Source organism: Trachemys scripta, chromosome 7 (genome assembly GCF_013100865.1).
Source record: "Trachemys scripta elegans isolate TJP31775 chromosome 7, CAS_Tse_1.0, whole genome shotgun sequence".
In the NCBI taxonomy this organism is placed as follows: Eukaryota; Metazoa; Chordata; order Testudines; family Emydidae; genus Trachemys; species Trachemys scripta.
Window position 1 is genome coordinate 92097507 of NC_048304.1, and position 22258 is coordinate 92119764.

Consider the following 22258-nt stretch of genomic DNA (forward strand, 5'->3'; position numbering starts at 1 on the left):
TCTGCTCTACTTGGCATTTGTGAGGCCTCAGCTGGAATATTGTGTCCAGTTCTGGGTGTCACACTTTAAGACAGGTGTGGACAAATTGGAGAGGGTCCAGAGGGGAAGAACAAAAATAGGGCAGGTTTTCGAAACTTTTTATCCTGAGGAAAGGCTAAAAAAACCTGGGTGAGTTATGGTCAGTCTGCCATATTATTCTGTCCTAAAATGTTGGCATTCAGAATAAATTATCAATCTGGATGGCATTGCCACATTGAAAGAAATAATCCTCCCTTAATCGTGCTTGTGCAGTGGCATGAAAATATCTTAAGTGCACAGCAAACTAATAGGGCAGTACTACTAGTCTTTTTTCTCTCTCTCTCTCTCCTCTCTCTACATAAGGTGCCACTTAGCTTGCATGTTAGTACTATATGCCAGTCCACACTCAGGATACATCAGAATCAGGGCCGGCTCCAGGCACCAGCTAAAGAAGCAGGTGCTTGGGGCGGCCAATACTAAGGGGCGGCACTCCGGCCGCTATTGGGGCAGCACATCTGGGTCTTCAGCGGCAATTTGGCGGCGGGTCCCTCAGTCCCTCTCGGAGCAAAGAACCAGCCGCCAAATTGCCACCGAAGAGTGGAGCGGCGCGATTGCGCTGCCGCAGCTTTTTATTTTTATTTTTTTTTGCTGCTTGCAGCAGCAGAAAACCTCGAGCCGGCCCTGATTAGAATATAGTAAATTAAATGTCCCTTTTTTGTCTTTGTACCATACTGCTGTAAGGGAGTGGCAGAGTAAATACGTTGTAACCTTATTTTTTTATACTCTCTGCTTGTGACTAGCATGTCTGTTTAGAGAGACCACAAATTCACCATCAGAAGGAGTCCAGAGGAGAGTAGCAAGAATCATAAAAGGTTTAGAAAACGTAACCTGTAAGGAAAGGTTAAAAAAACTGGGCATGTTTAGTTTTGCAAAAAGAATACCAAGGTGGGACCGGATAAGAGTCTTCCAATATGCAAAGGCTGTCATAAAGAGGATAAAGAACAGGAGTACTTGTGGTCTCTAAGGTGCCACAAGTACTCCTGTGCTTTTTGCGGATACAGACTAACACAGCTGCTACTCTGAAACCTGTCATAAAGAGGATAGTGATCAGTTGTTCTCCATCTCCACTGAAGGTAGGACAAGAAATAACGAGTTTAAGCTGCAGCAAGGGAGCTAGATGTAGGATAGATATTAGGAAAAACTTGCCAACTAAGGGTAGTTAACCTCCCTTGGAAGCCTATACCAGAGCTTGTGGAATCCTCATCACTGGAGGTTTTTAAGAACAGGTTGGACAAACACCTGTCAGGAATGGTCTAGGTTTACTTGGTCCTGCCTCAGTGCAGGGGGCAGGACTAGATGATCTCCCATGGTCCCTTCCAGCCCTAGGTTTCTGTGATTTTTTTTTTTTAATTCATATTTTGGTGCTAAAGTTGGATTTAGCAAGGGGGCTGTGTTCCAAGAGAAGAGATGCACCTTGGGGTCCACAACAGAGTCCTGCATTAGTGTCCACCTTGGCAGCAGTAGGGAAGAGGAAGGGGACACAACACCCACCCCCCCAATCACCCTGGCAACCCTCCTCCAATGGGAAGAGGAGAGACAACTGAAGTCATCAGCTGCCAGTTAGAGGGCACAAGACAGCCACGCAGCACTGCAAGCAGTTTCTGACCCTGGGCACAGCCCCGGATGCCTGGGAAAGCAGGAGGGAGGCTACGAATAGCCCTGCTTTCCTCCACATGGCAAGACTAGCTGGGAGCGAAGCAGAAAGAAGGTCTCCCTGTAGCCGGCCAGCATAGCACTGCCAGGCCCAGCAACTGACCTATCTGTAACCTCAGCCAGCAGAAAAGCCTCACGAGGGTACAATCTGCTTCTCCTGCCCCCACCTGCCAGCAACAGAAGGAGACAGCCTTGCTTGCCTGCCACCATCTGCAGCCTGTTTGCCCTGCAGCCAGCCCATACCGGATCTGGGATTTTGGATCCTGAGACCTGACCTGCTTGCATCTGAACCTGCGGGTTCCAAGCTTTAAAGTCTGTCGGCACGGTTCCAGAAAAGTGTGGATGTTTTAGTTCCTCTCCAGTAATCCCCAGGAAGAACCTGCATGCCTGCACCAGTCTTCTGAGTGCTCAGCCAGAAAGGGAACCCTGAGTGAGTATCCTGTATTACAGCTAGATAGGTAGTTAAGGTTTAATCTTATACCACTAAGGCACATTCTATCTGTGAAAGGGTTTTAATCTGCCTAGATCATGAAGATCTGCACTACCAATTCCCAGTATAATAAAGTGTGTTTCTAAGAGCATCTCCTTACAGGCCTGCAGCATGCCTCCACATGTACCACACGGGAACCTGAAATGTGGGGGACTGAAGGAGGAGACACTTTTGGTAGGAACATTAGGGAGTGTGTGGTCAGATGCCCTAGTGTACTTGCCAGCATAGCCATTAGTAATTAAAGAGCATTATTAATATCTCTAATCATTTCAATCATTTAATATTTTTATTGATTGTATATTTGTCTTTAATCAAATTGTAACATAGTTTATAGGTTTCAGAATGGTAGCCATGTTAGTCTGTATCAGCAAAAACAACGAGGAGTCTGTGTGGCACCTTAGAGACTAACACATTTATTTGGGCATAAGCTTTCGTGGGCTCAAACCCACTTTATCGGATGCATGGAGTGGAAAATACAGTAGAGAGGTATAAATACACAGAATATGAAAAGATGGGAGTTGTCTTACCAAGTAGGGGGTCAGAGCTAATGGGCCAATTCAATTAAGGTGGAAGTGGGCTATTCTCAACAGTTGACAAGGTACACTGGCCTCATTAGCACTACAAAAGTGATTTCCACCCCTTCTTGTCAACTGTTGAGAATAGCCCACTTCCACCTTAATTGAATTGGCTCGTTAGCACTCTGTACTGTATCTCTCTACTGTATTTTCCACTCCATGCATCTGATGAAGTGGGTTTTAGCCCATGAAAGCTTATGCCCAAATAAATTTGTTAGTCTCTAAGGTGCCACAAAGACTTCTAGTTGTTTATACAGTTTATAGTAGTTGTTTTTAACTTGTTTGTGTGAGTTTGGATTATTTTTTAGTTCAAGCGCGGTAGCCCCCTGCTTTAGGGTTCCTCTACGCTAGAGGTTCTGTCGGTATAAGTTATGTCTCTCAGAGGTGTAAATAAGCAACCCTCTGGAGTGACGTAAGTTGCACTGACCTAAGACAGTCTCCTGCCAACATAGCTGCCACTGCTCACAGAGGTGGTTTTATTATGCTGACTGGAGAGCTCTCTCCCATCGTCATGGAGCGTCTTCACCAGATGCACTACAGCGGCATAGCTGCATTGGCGTAGCTTTGCCATTGTAATGCTTCTGGTGTACACTAGCCCTAAGTGTGTTTAACACCTTCTTGTCTCACTGAAGGCCAAGCTAAGTAGCTCTATTCTTTAAGCACACCAGTACAAGGAGAGGGCACCGTGAAACGAGCCCAAGCAACAGCAATGTTGGAACTGTCCATAAACTGTGCGTGACCTCTCTCCTGTTAACATATCATACAATTACTTAGCCAGCGCTGAAAGGGGGATTGCATAAAAAAGCAGGAGTGCTGGATATTATCAGGGCGGTCAACTTGCATGTTTCCTTAACAGGTTTAGTCAGGATAACCCCAGGTCACCACGGTGACCTGGGGTTATCCTATCTGAGAGGTGAGCTGAGGGAGGACCTGGAGAGGGTCACAAAATTGCCATGCATGCTTTGTCCTTCTCAGGATCACTGCTACTCTGGGCACACTGGCCTGGTCATCTAAAGGTCTATAGGGAAAACTGCTACCATATCTCAGTTTACTGCCTTGAGGACTTCTGGCATGCCATAGTGAGGAGGGCACCTGATTATATCATCTAGCCCATGGGCAGAACCACTCAACTCCACACTGTGGGCATTCTATCAGAAAGCACTGAAGGAAAGTGGGCTAAGAGTTGTGGATGTCACCCATGTTCCCCTGAGGGCTCACAGGTTGCACCCACTTACCCACGTCTGAAAAATGTAGCCTGAGTGGCTTGGCCAAGGTCACAGAGAATGTCTATAGCAGAGCCAGTAACAAATCTACATGTACTGAATCCTAGCTCAGTGCCTTAAACATGAGACCTGTCTTCCTTAAAGTCTACAAAACTTACACCAAAACTCTGTATTTTAGTACTTAGACTTTTATTAATGACAACTGTGAGGTTAGACAGATCTATTAATATTGTTGCATGTGCTGTAATTTTAAAAGAAAAGGATATTTCAAGCATAATATTCATATGCTGTCACAGTGTCTGTATGTATTTTATAATGAATGGTCCCAAAGCTCCTTCCAGCACTTCACTGCTCTGGAGAAATAGATTTTTGGCTCTAGAAGTATGTTTGCAGTTAAAGATACAGACTAAAAGGCCTAATTATTGATTTTCCCCAACTAATATGTTTTGGCCAGCATTCTTGTTTCTACTCCATTTTGTGGGAAACCCATTTAACTCCTAGCTATATCTTCTTTTATTAAAGATTTTCAAAAGCATTCATGAATGGAACACTTCTTTTGTAGTAAGTTACTGCTTTCTCCACTAACAAAGATAGTGTTCTTGACAAATAAGCTAACTGGAAGCCAATGTAATTAGGGCCTGTTAAAATATCAAGCATCTCACTAAAGAAAATCCTGTTAAAACATTCATAAATATTTGCAGAAGGGTAAAATAGAATTTAGTAGAACCTGTTCGAGCCAGCATTCTGACTTCAGCTAGATTTTTAGCGTGGCAGATAACCTACATGCGTAACAGTGTGATGGAGGAGTTATCTCTCTTTCTTTCCCTGCCTCCCTGGCCACAGTTAAAATACTAGGAAGGTCTGGCTAGTGAGAGACACAAAGTGCAGTAAACCATGCTAGTTGCGGGTGAAGTCTAGTCTCCCTGGTGCCATATACGGTCACTGTTCCTTCTCCTCTGACATCCCGCAACCTGACATTGTTTTAGCACTGTGTCCATCACAGGTGCTCTGAATCCTGTCTTTGAATCCCTCCAAAGAAGCTGTCCTCCTCCTGTATCTACATGAAGCTGGTAACCTGTGCTTTTTAGGTGGTAGGTCTAGTACCGGGAAAAATAATTTAGAGATGGGCAGTTCACAAAACAATAGAATGTGTGTGTGGTACTTGTTCTGATCAACACACCTTTTGTAGGGTGTGTTAATCCAGTATAATATGGTGTGATTTATGCTTACATCTATATTTATAGATAATGTATTATAAATTATTGTAGTAAATTCTTGAATCACTTTCACTATGATCATGAGCACTATAGAAAAGCCTAAGATAGACAAAGCAACTCTTTTAACCAGTCTTTTCCTTTTTTTTTTAGTAAATAGACTTGGCAGAAATTTTTTTACGTGATTTTGACAGGTAATGTCAACATTTATTTTACAGGATTTTTAATTTTTTATCAATTTAAATTTTGCACAGTTGCACAATTATGGGGTTTATGCATTTTTTCAGTTTTTAATTATTTAAATTTTCATAGTTGAAAACTATGGGTTGGAGTCAGACAATACTTAATGACAGTAGATGTTGAGATTCAAATGTTAAAACTTTATAACAATTAAAACACAAATTGTCAACATCACATGTCAGAACATGAAAATTAAATATCCTTAAATCACCCCTAATAAGTTCTCAAACAGCAGTTTTTCTTGCCTATGTATAAATTTCTTTTATCAATGGAAATATTTTGTCTGTTTGTATGTCTATGGTGAAAGTAATGTTTATCGACAGTTACCAATATAAATGTAAGCCTTCCAAGCCTAGATATAAAGCACTTCTTTTGTTTGGGCTCTTACTGTGTATATTGAATTGTTTGGAATCCGATAGAGACAAAAAGGATGACAAACTCTGGGTAGATTTGTTTAGCTGTATTAACGGAAATATTTGTGCATACAGTATACTGATGCCTGCAAAATTTCCCCTTGGATGAGTACATACTCTTCCATACTATCATAACAGTACTATCTAGAGAGGGGAAGAGGCAGGTGAGATTGACCTTTAAGGGAGCCATTCTGTCACTTAATGCCAGTGGAAAATGTACACCTACTCTTCTGTGCATTGATGGGAGACAGACCACTTTATGATCTGATAAGTGCAAGAGAAATGTAACACAGACACACTCTAACTACAAAAAGGTGGCATATCCCTTTCTCTGCTGTTGGATTGTGTGCAGCGGTAAGTAGGCCATCCTGGCACATCAGGCTGCACTGGATGCTGTTATTCACTCCAATATTTAGCAATGTTCAACATCACAAGCTAAGTCCTGTTTGACTTGCTCACATTAATGGCACCATTGGCTTCAATGGGACTACTGCAAGTGTAAGCGTTTGCAGGACTGGAACTCCTAATGGCTAGGCTATGTAGCAAACTGAGTAAACTCCTAGATTTATTTACTAATAAAAATACATGTAGCCACAAAATTGTAATACATAACCTGTAAGAAAATTAGCAGGTGTCTGTCTTATTAGAGTGGTCTACAAAGACATTTAAATCTTTCATCCAACAGATATTGGTGAGAGTGATATAAACTGGACATTAGGAAGTTTAGACTTGAAATTAGATGAAGGTTTCTAACCATTAGAGGAGTGAAGTGCTGGAACAGCCTTCCAAGGGGAGTAGTGGGGGCAAAAGACATATCTGGCTTCAAGACTAAGCTTGATAAATTTATGGAGGGGATGGTATGATGGGATAGCCTAATTTTGGCAATTAATTGATCTTTGATTATTAGCAGGTAAATGTGCCCAATTGTCTGTGATGGGATGTTAGATGGGGTGGGATCTGAGTTACTACAAAGAATTCTTTCCTGGGTGTCTGGCTGGTGAGTCTTGCCCACATGCTCAGGGTTTAATTGATCGCCATATTTGGGGTCGGGAAGGAATTTTCCTCCAGGGCAGATTGGCAGAGGCCCTGGAGGTTTTTCGCCTTCCTCTGCAGCGTGGGGCCCAGGTCACTTGCTAGAGGATTCTCTGCACCTTGAGGTCTTTAAACCACGATTTGAGGACTTCAATAACTCAGACATAGGTTAGGGGCTTGTTACAGGAGTGAGTGGGTGGGTGAGATTCTGTGGCCTGCGTTGTGCAGGAGGTCAGACTAGATGATCATAATGATCCCTTCTGACCTTAAAGTCTATGAGTCTATCTTCCTTGCATCTGTTCTTCCCTCCCCGCCCCCGCCAAATACCAAATGTTTAGTCCAAAGAGGCCTCTCTCAGGTCAGTATTACTTAAGCAATAGATTGGAAACACAGGGCACTTTCTGGGTTTAATGACCAGATAGAAGGAATTTGACTTGAGCTATATTATACAATGAAAATAGAAATTAAAAATCAGGCATATGTCAATTTATTTTAATACACTTTGCAATTTCAGATGATATGTGCAGGGCACTGATAGAGAATTATTGTCCTTACATTAGCTACTAGTATTTCCGGAACTCTTTTCCACTTAGCTTAACATAGAGATTAGCACTCGATCATGCAGCCCTTGTATACGGATGGGAAGGCTTTAAATCAGCTTGATATCAATTGTAAGGAAATGCTGGACTCAGTTATTGCTGTTAGACACGGGGGACAAACCAAAACCTGGGGATCCAAAGCCATCAAATGCTGGATAAGTTTTGATCCAGCTCTAGTTGCTTTCCAGCTCAAGCCCATCTCTAGTTGTTATTGTAGACCATGTATTAACAATGTATAGTGCAAGTGTTATCTACCCTTTGCTTCTGCATCTGCTGAGTCTTGAACTCTGTGCGTGATGTTGCTGTTTGTTTGAGGTTAGTGTCTTAGCAATTAATGACCAGTATAATAACCATGCAGAAAGCGGGACTTTATAATATTTTTCCTAGAGTATAACAATGCAGAATAAACATGAATAATAGTAAACTACATTAAGTCATAACTAGTACGGTTTGTGTAAGTTACCCTTGATTCTGATGGCACTAACACAGTACACATTTTTTTTTCTAAGTGACCCAAGATGTGGCTGGCTGTAGTTGTGACATGTTTGATCCATGGAACTGTATCCACGCAAGGACTTGTTGGCGATAACACACCTTTTAATCCTGAAACATTTATGAATATTGTAAGTACAGTGTCCAAGGGTGGGGGGAAATCTCTGTAAAACAATGAAATGTACATTGCTAGTAGTTAAATATGTAAATCTGTGGATTAAACTTTCAGAGCCTACAATAGATAATGCCCCACAGTTCAGTATTCCTCGATGATCCCACTAGAAACTCTTTCCAGTTAAAATCCTGAGTGCATACATGGCCTAGGAAAGCCTTTAAAAATTGAAAACCTGTTGGCAGTCTAAGACCAAAGCCTTTGATTTTTTTTCCTACAGAGTGAGATCATCACCTACTGGGGATACCCCAGTGAAGAGTATGATGTTGTGACAGTGGATGGCTATATACTTAGTGTTAACAGAATACCCCATGGAAAAGTACATGCTGACAACACAGGTAAAATTGATGTCCATATTAAACAGGACACGTGCTGTATCCTTATGATTAGGTCAGGAAGGACTTTAACCTAGAACATAGACATATGTTCAAGAGGCTTACAGGGGTCCCAGAAAATCCCATGAGTTTGGTTTTTTGGAGTTTTCATCCAATAAAGGGAGATTTATGGAGAAGGCCCTTCCCTGTAGTGCCCTGAAAGGGTTTTCCTCCCACAGCCTACTCTACCCTGAAGCTCTGCACCACTCCTAGCCCCCATGATCCCCAACTGGCAGCACTGGTCCTGCAGAAGCCATACTGCCATTGGCAGAGGCCTTCTGTGGCTGTGTAGTAGGTTGCACAGAGAACAAAGTTATGTTCTAGTTCTGCTAGAGCTTCTGTAGTGGAGCTTCTACAGGGCACTGACAGTGGGGGATGAGTGTTACTGAATAGTCACAACACCACCCCTGCGCTTGTACCCTAGGGGAGCCACTGGATCTCAGCCTTCCCCATGATACTAGGAGCAGAGAGGGGTGGTCTTGGCCCTTGTTAGAGAAGTGCTTATTTCCTGCTTTTTTTGTTCGTCAGTCTTAAAATGGGTAACCGGTCTCTCACTTAGTCATCTGTTTTATCTGTATGATCCCATGGCATAAACTAAAGCATATACAACAAATAACTGAATGTTATCTCATTTACTATGGTTACGTTTCTAATCTCTTGCATAAATTCAGTATTGAAACACCGGAAGTATGTGATCACTTGTTTCTTCAAAAATTTATAAACCAAAACGTTTTTGTTATGGGGAAAATCAATATTTATATTGCCATTTGACTCTAGGTGGGCTGTATGGTTGTCTAATGGGAACTCTTTTGGAATAAGAGATTCCTCTCAACTGTTGTTGTTTTGAAGACAAATAACCAAATGCAATGGCTCAAAAAAATTAATATGAAAATGGTCAAGAGGAGAAAAGTCTTTATATGTAATGTTTGAATCTTATGCTAAACTAAGCCTATCCACTCTGCATCTGCAAGCAACCTTGCAGGGTTAAGCACTGTCCTTGCAAAGTGTACAAATGCACAGATAGTCAGTTTTCCCCTGCTAATCCCTAGAATAGCTAAACAGTGCTAACTGTCTGTATAAAAATGGGAAGAAAATTCTGCAGCAAAGTGCAGTTTAAAAGTCACGAGAGGACAGTAAGGTGTGTATGAGGAACTGAAACTAAAGATACAGGTGAGGATCTCAGCATAGTGAGAGGACAAGGGAAGGAGTACTGAGTGGGGTGGGAGGTGAGGAGAGAGGAAGTGGGAGGGAAGAGGAAAAATACAAGCAAAATAATAGGGAATGGAGAGATGATGGGGAGGGAGTAAACAAAATTGACAGAGAAACTGAAGGTAGGAAAGGTTTCTGCCTGTGGGTATGGAAAACTTCGCTTGTTAGTATAAACCGTGTTGGGCATGAAGAAGAAGCCAGGATGACTAGAGTGACACTGCTGCAATCCAGATGTTGAGATCTAAATCAGTTGCCCTGCAGAGAGCAACATTATTGCTTATCCAGAAGAATCACCAGCCACAAACCTAAAACAGAGACCACAAGTCTGGAGGAGATTTTTGTTTTGTTTTTGCTTTGCCTTTCAGCATGTGCTTAAGGGAAAATCTTTAGAGCCTGGGAAGTGTCATTGTGCAGGGCTAATGGAAAAGGGTATGGCGCACAGCTAAAATGATCAAGAGATGCAAAGCATTCTTAGTAGGTGTCTGTTGCATTAGTGTAAAGTGATTATTTAATACTGCTCTAAATTTATTTGTCATGTTATTGATGATGATGATGATAGGGCATCTAGAGCCATGGCTGAACATCTCTTTATATTTTAAAATCTAAATAAATGAATGTTACCAATGCGTATTTATTTTTGAGGATTTTGTTGTTTTTTCCATTGTATGCTGAGTGATGGCATGGCTAAATGAATCCATCAGGGGGAGCTAGTGGATTGAAAATGAGGTTGTTATTGAGGTGATAATCGGCAATGACAAGGGGTTGAGGAAGAAGTACAGAAAGTCTATGATGGGTTTCAACAATCTATCAGTCATATAAAAGCTTCATACCAGTGTCTGAATTCAGTGCAAGTTTGGGTTATTGTTGTAGTTGAACACTTGCCTATGTAATGTGAAAACCCATCATGACTGGGTGCATGGGATGGAACACACTCAGAATGCCATGCTTAGAGCAGATACCAAGAAATGAGGCAGACAATCCTCCAAACACTGGTGATTTATTCTATAATTATATTCACCAAGCCAGTAACAAAGAACTTCTGTATCACCAAACTGGTTAACAAGAAGTCAAACACAGTCCCCTTTAGGCATTCCAGCCCTTGGTTCCCATCCATACAAATTGGTCTAATAGAGTGAGGTGTTACTGAAAACACCTTTCACTATATGTGAGGTTCTTCTATTCCCAAGGGATCAGACACTTATCCCAGGTCAATCTGTATCTCAGATCTTACCCGAAAACCCCACTGTCAGCCAATCCTTAGTAAACTAACTTCTTTTCTTTTAACAACAAGTCTTTAGAGTTAAAATGGTTAATAGATCGTATACATATAAATGATTGCCAAGTGCTTATGTCAGGTTTGTAGTAGTGATGGAATAGTCTGCTAACTTGTAAAAAGCCTCTCTGGAATCACCCAAATAGATTGGGAGTCATTAGTCCTTGTTCAAAGCTTCCTTGATAGAAATCCAGTCTGGAGAAATGAAGCAGGAAATGAAGACAGAATGGAGATGTTCCAACTGCAATTTATATCCTCTGCCATGTGCATGGAAGTTCACTATCCCAAATAAAGCCCAATGCTCCTTTGTATGAAAAGTTACTGGCCCAAGATGGAGTCCAGGGTCACATGAGCATATCACATGTCCTTGCATCGTTTGCCATCAGCTTCTTACTGTCTGAGGCATCTGCAGGAAGATGTTCTGGGTGGGATGAGTTTCTTCAATGGCCCATTGTGAGCCCTGAGTGTCCTTAATGGGCCATCAACACCAGTGATGCAAGTAGATTTTTAACTCTTACCAGTATGGCATCTTTCCCCCCCCCCCCCCCCCAACTCCAACCCTCCCTCACAAAAAATGTTCTGTGACTAGAGCCCTGCATGGATACAAATTTATATCCACGGCTAGAAATTGGTATCCGTGGAACTGCAGGGCTCTTCCGGCAGCAATAAATGTCTTGATGGCATGGCGTACCTGATCACACTGGCTTCCTTGCACCACTGATCAACACATAGTTGGCTAGCCCTGAACTAAATTTATCTAGAGGGGGTGACACCAAGGAATACAAGACATGTATAAGATACAAGTACATCGCCAATATTCATAACTTCAGATACACTCAAGGTGAAGTAGCCACTTGGAATATGTGCTACCTACTTACGCTAAACTATCTGTTCAATCTGGTATTTAGTGGTGACACTCTAAGTACACTTCCCGGACCTGGGGAAGAGCTCTGGGTAGCTCGAAAGCTTGTCTCTCTCACCAATAGAAGTTGGTCCAATAAAATATATTACCTCACTCTCCTTGTCTCTCTAATATACTGGAACCAACATGGCTACAACAACATTGTGTCTGGGAACAATAGAGTATTTTTTAAAAAGGTTTTAAATCTGGTTTTTGGCTTGTTCTGGTGATTGATGGTTTACTGTATTTTTAATTTTGTATAAAACTTCTCTCCTTCCATCAATTTCATTTTTGCATACTTAATTTTGAATAACTGCATTAATTTGCAAAGAAATCATTTAACTAGTGTCAATTGTAAATATACTTCCTCACTGTTTAGATCTCAGATCTTTAATTTTAGATAACTATGTTAAGGACTTGAGCTATGTTGTCTATTTTAACTACTTTGTGGGAGTTCCATGGGTTGGTTAAATGTTTCCATAAACTGTTGCGATGGTGTCAGGGAAGGGGAAGAAGGAGAGGTGGGCAACTTATAGGTTCAAAGGCAGGAAGGTGAGTGGTGCTGGTCCCAGTTTGGTCAAGACCCCAGTGAAGGCAAAAAACCCTCTTAGGTAGCATCATCCCCTTCAAGCAGTTCAAATCTCTGTGTTCTCTGGCACCATTTCCTGTGCAGTAAAACACATTTCCTTGCTGGGCTTGAGCTGCCAGTTGTTAGGAGGGGACAGGGAAGGCTCCTATACCTGCAGTGTACTCTGGACACCAGGTCCCCAGGTCAACTTATCACAACATAGATCAAACTGGAATTACTGCTAATTATGGTGTCCATGGTTGTAAGTGCAGTGAAAGGGATTCATGTCAGGGCTTTTTAAGGAAAAAGGTCTGAAATGCAGTGGTATAAGGTGCTATGGCACTGACTTCATGATACTTTAAAAAAACAGTTAATATTATTGCAATGGTTCCCAAACTTTTTTCCCCAAGGAACTCTTTGGCATCTTACTAAGTGTCCTGTACCCTTTTCATTTCTGGTACTACCGGAATGCCCCCTCCAGCGTGACCTGGCATGCATAGTGCGTCAGAGGTCACACTTTGCAGAGGACACCATTTTGAGAACAAAATGGCATCTTCCACATGGCAAAAGAGCCGGAACGCTGTTCCAGTGTGTGCTGGTTCTGGCTCCAGGGACCGACCCTGGAATCACAGTATTGTAGGGAATCACAGTATTGTAGCAATGATTAGGAGGGGTCTGAACATAGCCACATGATGGTGGAAGTAGATCATAAGAAACTGCCGCACCAAGATACAGTTATTATGGGAATTAGTATGAACTATGTGAAGAGGCTGAGAGAGGGTATAGATCCACTATTCAGGATGAAACTTTCCAGGTATGTACTGCTTGGAGCCTGAACTACACAACAAATATATTTTCTGATAATCAAATATAATAGGACTAATATTGAAGTACACCTTCGATATGCATTTAGCCATGGTAATTATAAGCCATTCCCTTAAATCTTCTCCGAAGTTTTCCATATTTAGTGATTATAGCATTTGAGAAACATAATTTTTCCATAAAATTGTTCTTTGTCTAACACCCAGTAGTACAAGTGAGAGAATACTTATATGTAGTTTTCCGGTTGTAAGAAGTGTCTTTAAGGAATTCCACATTAGTCTCTGGCAATTCAACTTAATCCCGCTACAGCTAGAACTAGGTGTTGGAGTCAGGAGTTTGGCTGTTGGGGCATGAGTGTCATTTTATTATCAATGTCACAGAAGTTTTGGTTGTGTGGAATATGCAGTGTCTCTTTCTCTCTCTTTCAGGTCCAAAGCCTGTTGTGTTTCTGCAGCATGGTTTACTTACAGATGGTAGCACCTGGCTCACCAATGTGGCTAAAAACAGCCTGGGCTTCATTCTGGCAGATGCAGGCTATGATGTTTGGATAGGAAACAGCAGAGGGAACACCTGGTCTAGACGACATGAAACCCTTTCAGTGCACCAAGCGAAATTCTGGGCTTTCAGGTAGACTATAATTTGGGAAAAACAATGATGTGACCAATTTATTTTGTTTTATAAAGTGGTGGTGTGAAAGCTTTCACTAATTCAGTGAGAAACTAATAAAGAATTAGGCTAAAACACTAAAATGTGTCCAGTAATTTTGAATGCCCATGATGAGCATCTCAGATAATCAGGCACTCGATTTCTCAGCCTGCACCCCCAGAATTAGTGGACAAATTTAAATATGTAGGTGTTGTTATTGTCTATTTCTCTGTATCCTGCTTGCAGTTCTTTAGGAATTACTAAATTTATTATGAGTACAGGATAAATTCAGTGAAATCAAATGCCTTTTAACTGTAATATGAATTTACCAAAGGACAAAAAAGTTCAAAAGCCTTGCTACAGTATCTGACAGTCATTGTCAGAAATTGCCATTAGAGACTCTCTTTAAACATAGTTGCAACTAACATGGATATGAGAGAGCTGTATCTCAAACTATATATATATATATATATATATATATATATATATATATATATATTAAAACACAGTTTGGACCAGTGAATCATTCTGACTGATATAGTGGAAAAGAGTTTAAACATGATTCCTTACCTCAGTTTCTGGCCCAGTGGGGATGGGGCTATAAACATTTGAGGCACTTTGGGGGAACAGTATGAGAGGCTTGCAGTGCATGTGCTATGCCTATTCTATGGTTCAAAGACATTTTGCTTTTAAAAGTATATATCTAATTCTATTACACTTAAAGGTGGTACTTTTTCCTTTTGTAGCTTTGATGAAATGGCTAAATATGACCTTCCAGCAGTGATTGATTTTATTGTGCGGAAAACTGGACAACAGCAGTTGTATTATGTTGGCCATTCACAAGGCACCACTATAGGTAAGTTAAGGGGAATACTGTGTATCGTTAGTTACGGAAATAACGGTCCATTATAAGCTAGATCTCTTCCATCCTTTGCTACACACCCACCTCCCATGCACACATGCACCCTGTTCCATTTCCCTTTGTTTCTGCTGCAAATACCACAGGCAACCAGAAGAGAATTTTTAGGACAATGTCATGTCCTGGTTGTTCTGTCATCTGAAAGTCATGTTCTGTTCTTTTCAGAGGTGCACATAATCATTCCATAACCCAGATGCAACTGGAGTGTGTAGTTAAGGTGCACACCATGAAGTACAGATTTTTATCTTGGGCTTGCCCACTTTAGGAAGAAAGTGTATTGCTAGAACATGTGAGTTAACAACATGTTTCAACTAGCACATTATAAAATCCTAACAGAGAGCAGGAACATTGTATTTGAACACCTGTGGATCCCACCTTGGCCAACTAACTTTTTAGAACACCATTGCCCTGTTTTCTCTAGGGTTTAGAATTGCATAATAGCCGCCTTATAGAAAAATAAACCATTTTATACTAGGGTGGACTTAAGGTGTATACCATGAAGTGCAGATTGTGCTCTTGGGCTTGTCCACACTAGAAAGAAAGTGTATTGTTAAAACATGTGAACTAACATGTCCACAGGCAGATTACATTTTAAAATACCATTGCCCTGTCTTCTCTAGGTTTAGAATTGCATAGCTGCCATGTAGTAAAATAAACCATTTTATCCTAAGGTAGACAGCCTTATAGAAATTCAGTTAACAGTTATTTTGATGTATGAACCACTGTAGGAGCCCACTCAGCATTACAATGGCTGTTTGGGTTCTGCAGTGCTAACAAGAGTAATACATACTTACTTCATTTGCTCACATAAGTAAATCTGAGCCTGGCAATACAGAGGAAGGACATCTGGGTAGGAATGTGCCATTCTGACAGTTGTTTTTCTGACTATAATCACACTTTATGGGAAATCTGACGTGCACACTCAGGACTCTACTTTCAAATAGTCAAAACCTTGTTTTAACACAGCATTTCATTAAGCTAATGCAAAGGCACTAAATTACATTCCAGCTAAGTTCACCGGAAAGAAAGTTTCAGACTTCAAGTGTCATCATATCATCCTCAAACTTCAATGGGAACTTCCTAGTACTCGAGACTTTTGAAAATTGCGACCTAGAACAGCACTTCAAGGTGTGGGCCACAAATGCAGCTAGAGAATGTTTACATTATAAACAGCCTCTGTTTACAATTGACCCTTTGAAAATTCTTCTGTTCTCATTGCAATTTGTAAAATAGTTTTTACAAAAACTGAACATTGTGCCTGAACTCCACAATAGTAACTTGTATGCTTCTTTCTTCATTTTCAGCTTTCATAGCATTTTCAACCATGCCCCAGCTGGCTCAGAGAATCAAAATGTACTTTGCCTTAGCTCCTGTAGCCACAGTGAAATATGCCAAATCCCCATTGACAAAGCTTGCATTACTTTCCAATTCAATGATCAAGGTATGCAATTTCTTCACACAGAATATCTATTGGCCAAAGTTAGTAGGACCTTTGGGTGGGGATTCTAAAATGAGTTGAGACACTGTAGAATATCCAGTATCAGGGGGTAGCCGTGTTAGTCTGTGTCTACAAAAACAACAAGGAGTCTGGTGGCACCTTAAAGACTAACAGATTTATTTGGGCATAAGCTTTTGTGAGTAAAAACCTCACTTCACGAAAGCGTATGCCCAAATAAATCTGTTAGTCTTTAAGGTGCCACCAGACTCCTTGTTGTTTTTGTAGAATATCCAGTGATTTTTAGTGTGCAATCTGCACCAGTGTTAAAGCTAGTCACATACATTAGTCCATAATCTGTGTTTATGGTGCCAAAATTTACCCTTAAAGTATGGTATAGCAGAATTAGAAAACTGATTAGAGGCATGGGCAGACTTCAGTTTCATGGAGAGTGGAAAAAATCTTGGATTATTCAGAGAGTGCATGAATTAAAGGGAGATAGGAGAGGTGTATAAAATAGTAACTGGTGTAGAGGTGGTAACAAAGCATTGCCACTCTACCTTACCCTTTTTCCTAATACAAGAAAAGCATTCTATAAAACTGAAGGGCAACAAATCTAAAACTCTAAAAGGAAGAAGCTTAGCAGGATTCAAAGGCGGGTTAGATATTTTTATGGGTAATGAGGATATTCAGCTATACTAGGTAGGATACAAAATAAGGGATATCAAACTTATTGCTTCAGGGTATAAACTAATCATGAACTGCCATGAGTTTGGAAGTTACTTCCCCCAACTGGCATGATTTTCCATTATAAGGATTTTAGTATCTTCCTCTGAAGCATGTGTTACTGCAGAGAGCAGTAACTAGACTAGTTGGACCACTAGCCTGATCTGGCATGGTAATGCCAATTACTTTTGCCAAGAGACTAAGCGATAGCTTAGTAGGCCCTGAAGGTTGCAAATACCAAAGAAGGAGAGGAATTATTTAGGACTATCCAAAGAGTAAAACTAGGAAGAATTAAGGATTAGAAAATAGTAATCGAGATCTAAAGGAAGAATTCTTAAGTGAGATTTTTAGAATAGGGAGTTGTCTTCCAAGTGGTGGAACCATCCTCACCTGAGTTATTTAAATATACATTGAACATAGAATGTCCCCTATATTACATCTGAGTTCTAGCATTAATAGAGGGAAGGGAAGGGAAGATTTCCTCTCCAATATCTGTAATTGTAATAAATATAAATCTTTGTAATTTTACAGATTTTATTTGGGAATAAAGATTTCTTACCCCACACTTACTTTGGTGAGGTGGTTGCTGTTGAATTTTGCAGCCATGAGATATTATCAAAGATTTGTGGTAATATCCTGTTTGTGCTGTGTGGATTTAATGAGAAGAACTTAAATATGGTATGTATAAATCTACAGCCGTTCCTCATGGTTTTTTTTGTTTTGTTTTGTTTTGTTTTTTGAAAGATTGATTTAATCCTTGAAATTTGTCTTCATTGATTTGTGATAAATAAATAAATGGAGCCACTTTCTGAATGAAACTTCTTGTGAAATTTAAATGTTTCTTTTCAGAGCCGAGTACATGTGTATACAGCACATGCCCCAGCAGGAACATCTGTACAAAATATGATTCATTGGAAACAGGTAGAATTTCTGAAACATAAAGTGCCCTTCAATCATAATGTAACAATTATACGTTGTATTTGAAAATTGATTTATGGCCAGTCTCCCATACTATTCTGTCAGGAAATGTTGTCATTCCGAATAAATTATCAATCCAGATGGCATTGCCTCTCCCTTAATGGCCTAGCATAGTATATTTTGCAAAACAGACCGTTGGCAGTGTCATGAAAATACCTTAAATGCATAGAAATCTTATAGGGCAGCACTGCTATTAAGGCCATGTACACTTACTGGCGATCGACGCTGCTGTGATCGATGCAGCGGGGGTCAATTTAGCAGGTCTGTTGAAGACCCGCTAAATCAACAACAGAACACTCTCTGGTCGACTTAAAACTCTACCGGAACGAGAAGAGTACGGTAAGTCAATGGGAGAGTATCTCCCATCGATGCAGCATGGTGTAGACACTGCAGTAAGTCGACCTAAGCTATGTTGACTCCAGTTATGTTATTCACGTAGCTAGAGTAGCGTAATTTAGGTTGACTTATCGCAGTAGTATAGACAAAACCTTAGTTTTTTTTTTCCCTTGAGTAAAATGTTAATTATCTTGCAAATTGATATTGACTGCCAACCCACACCAGAATACATGAGACTGCAGTAAACAAAATATCCATTTTTTTCTGTCATGCTATTTACATTATAGATAGATAGATAGATATAGCAGAGTAAACATGGTGTCACCATATATTTTAAATACTTTCCACTTGTGGCCATATATCTGTTTAGAAGCTCCAGATTGGCTCTGCTACATCCATTCCAGTTGCCTTGGGGTATATATGACAACCCAGTTTTCCTTCAACTGCTGTCTCTCTGTATTTCACTCCCTCAGGTTTTAAGGCAGAGGGAATTATTAACCTCTACATGTGAAAAATCTGCAAATGTATGAAGTAATGAACCTATCTTTTTCTCACAATGATCACAATTATGTTTATTAATATATATATATAAATTTGATTTTAATCTTTTACTCTAGGCAATTGAAACTGGTGAACTTAAAGCTTATGACTGGGGAATCCAGTTCAACCGTTTGCACTATAATCAGGTAAACCTCTTCAAATGGGGAAATATTTGTCTTTCTCTTATTAAAAAAAAAAGGAGGGGGGGAGAGATAGCAAAGGTTAGGAACCAAATTCAAAATGTATTTCAAAATAGAATCAGTTAGTTGGTCTTTTCTTTCCGTTGGAATGTCTAACCTTGCATATTAAAACATATGTTTCTGTTCTGTTACCGGTTTCAGAGTAGCAGCCGTGTTAGTCTGTATCCGCGAAAAGAACAGGAGTACTTGTGGCACCTTAGAAACTAACAAATTTATGTGAGCATAAGCTTTCGTGGGCTACAGCCCACTTCTTCGGATGCACAGAATGGAACATATATTGAGGAGATATATATACATGTATAGAGAGCATGAAAAGGTGGGAGTTGTCTTACCAACTCTGAGAGGCCAATTAAGTAAGAGGGGGGAAAAAAGCCTTTTGAAGTGATAATCAAGATAGCCCAGTACAGACAGTTTGATAAGAAGTGTGAGTGTACTTACATGGGGAGATAGATTCAATGTTTGTAATGGCTCAGCCATTCCCAGTCTCTATTTAAGCCTATGTTGATTGTATCTAATTTGCATATCAATTCAAGCTCAGCAGTTTCTCGTTGGAGTCTGTTTTTGAAGCTTTTTTGTTGCAAAATTGCCGCCCGCAGGTCTGTCATTGAGTGACCAGACAGGTTAAAGTGTTCTCCCACTGGTTTTTGAATGTTATGATTCCTGATGTCAGATTTGTGTCCATTAATTCTTTTGCGTAGAGACTGTCCGGTTTGGCCAATGTACATGGCAGAGGGGCATTGCTGGCTCATGATGGTATATATCACATTGGTAGATGTGCAGGTGAACAAGCCCCTGATGGCATGGGTGATGTGATTAGGTCCTATGATGATATCACTTGAATAGATATGTGGACAGAGTTGGCATCGGGCTTTGTTGCAAGGATAGGTTCCTGGGTCAGTGTTTTTGTTCAGTGATGTGTGGTTGCTGGTGAGTATTTGCTTCAGGTTGGGGGGTTGTCTGTAAGCGAGGATAGGTCTGTCTCCCAAGATCTGTGAGAGTGAGGGATCATCTGTTACTGTTTCTTTAAAGAAATTAGGAAAATTTAGTTCCAAAAATGATGCAATGAATTTCCCGGTTGAAAATTCAAATACGAACTGTCAGGAAATCCAAAACTTCTGATTCACAACTCCCTTGTCCTCATTGCTATCCTTTCCAGAACTACAATAAATCATTATGAAGTTGTTCTTTGTTTTAAATAATCCTCTAATGACATGAAACTCTTTTTTTTCTTTTATAAAACCCCATTTTTAAAGGATACTCCTCCCTTATACAATGTGAAGAACATGCAAGTTCCAACTGCAATGTGGAGTGCTGGAAATGACTTGCTCGCTGACCCTAGGGATGTTGCCCTTTTGCGCCAACAAGTCACTAATCTGATTTACCACAAGGCGATTCCTGATTGGAACCATCTTGATTTCATCTGGGGCCTCGATGCACCTAAGCGCATGTATAATGAACTCCTCGACTTGATGAGGAAAAACCCATGAAAATAATGATCCATAAAAATAATGTGGCTGTAGGATCAAGGATTTGATTAATTTCTGTTTATATCTGTTTTTCTTGATTTTTAGTGAACTACAAAACTATTTGCACATAATGGTCTATATTCACTATATTTACTTTAATAAGATTTTCTTTAATGATATTAGGTCAGCAGCACATATGTATCCAAAAAAGTAATTGAACTAGCAAAGTACATTTTTAAAGCACCACACACAAGTCTTCTGCTTTCTAAAGTATGTGTCGTAAATTAAATACATCATGGATAGGAGGATAGAACTGCTTCCAAGATGATTTTCTTAGCTCGTGTCTGGATGACCTTTTCTATAAGGTGAATTGAATGCATAGGGCACAACTGATACATGTGGCTAGACTAGACACGCAATCACAATGCCCAAATTCAGAAAAGCACCCAAGCTGTTTCTTACTTTGAAATATGTAATTCCTTTGATGTCACTGGAACTACACTGATTTTAATGCAGTTGAGGATCTGGCCCAGACTTTATTTTATGGTCCCAGTCACCCACCTAGGGTCAGGATCAATACTCCTGTCACATCACCAAAAGTCATTCTGCACTAATCCCAGTGATTATCAATACAGACCATGAAGAGGTCCAATAGGCATGTCTTTTTATTGTCCCCTTGAAGAAGAAGGTAGTGGAAAAAGACTATTATAAGGAGATTGTTCTATATATGTATGAGCCAGGGCCGGCTCCAGTTTTTTTGCCGCCCCAAGCAAAAAAAATAAATAAAGAGTGCCACCCCTTGAAAAGAGCCACTCCCAAAGGGCCCCTTGAGAAGTTCCACCCCAAGCACATGCTTGGAATGCTGGTGCCTAGAGCTGGCCCTGGTATGAGCGGATGTATGCCATTAACTAAAAATAAATCTCTATAATTGTATTCTATCTCTATTTACATAACTTTTGAATTCAATAAAAGTAAAGTTCTTTAAATGTTCTGATTCTGAAGTGTATTCTTTTGTTTCATAATTAGAGGAGCAGAAAGGAAGAATCTGATAGAACAATCTTGAATGATAAATAGCAAGCTAATGCGACAGTTACAAGATTCTAATATCTAATGCTCAATTCAATGAGAAAAGACACACTATTAACATGTAGCCAATATTAACATTGAATCAATATTATTTTTTTGCCAAAAACTTAATTCAAAGACATAAGTTTCTTTTACTCTATCACAACACCCCAAACAGACTGCAGAATCAAAAGGAGAATCCTGCTCATTATTGTTTAAACTGTGAACTTCTTGAGACTCTGCATCCTGGTTCTCATTAGTCAAAAACTTCTTCAGTAGTTTTAAAGAGATAAGTGGCTTAACTCATGTTTATTAAAACCCAAGAGACCTGCTAAATTTGAACAAAACTATGTCCGCCTTTTAAAGCAATCAGCACATTTGTGCATGCATAGGAGTCTGAGAGCATTTCTCTCCTCCTATTGCCATGTACATGCATAGAGAACTAAAAATGGTGTTTCTGAATTCTAAAACAAATTCTAGCACAAAACAAATGTGTCTCAGACTTAGCAAGGGTTAGAAGCTACATTTCAGTCTTAGTTATATTGTTTACTACTGCTTACGTGAAGTCTCAGAGTAGAAAATACTTTTAAATAGAAAAAACACTCTTCACTATCAAAAGC

General features: G+C 40.1%; 1 protein-coding gene across 1 annotated transcript; it reads left to right on the plus strand.

Annotated features, from left to right (window-relative positions):
* The first annotated feature begins 1700 nt into the window (after positions 1-1700).
* Positions 1701-21525, plus strand: LOC117880998 (lysosomal acid lipase/cholesteryl ester hydrolase-like). The gene is made up of 10 exons (XM_034777744.1): positions 1701-2161; positions 8027-8140; positions 8402-8519; positions 13757-13955; positions 14720-14829; positions 16197-16333; positions 17585-17731; positions 17903-17974; positions 18985-19053; positions 20361-21525. Exons 2-10 carry the CDS (start codon positions 8036-8038, stop codon positions 20592-20594), a joined length of 1191 nt encoding a protein of 396 aa, XP_034633635.1. The 5' UTR covers positions 1701-2161; positions 8027-8035; the 3' UTR covers positions 20595-21525.
* Positions 21526-22258: the final 733 nt, after the last annotated feature.

Bases quoted from the DNA above. Each gene is read 5' to 3' on its own strand.
- LOC117880998 (XM_034777744.1), top strand. From the start codon at position 8,036: ATGTGGCTGGCTGTAGTTGTGACATGTTTGATCCATGGAACTGTATCC. The intron at 17,732-17,902 runs GTATGTATAAAT...GTTTCTTTTCAG, and splicing joins ATGAGAAGAACTTAAATATG to AGCCGAGTACATGTGTATAC. The intron at 19,054-20,360 runs GTAAACCTCTTC...CCATTTTTAAAG, and splicing joins ACCGTTTGCACTATAATCAG to GATACTCCTCCCTTATACAA.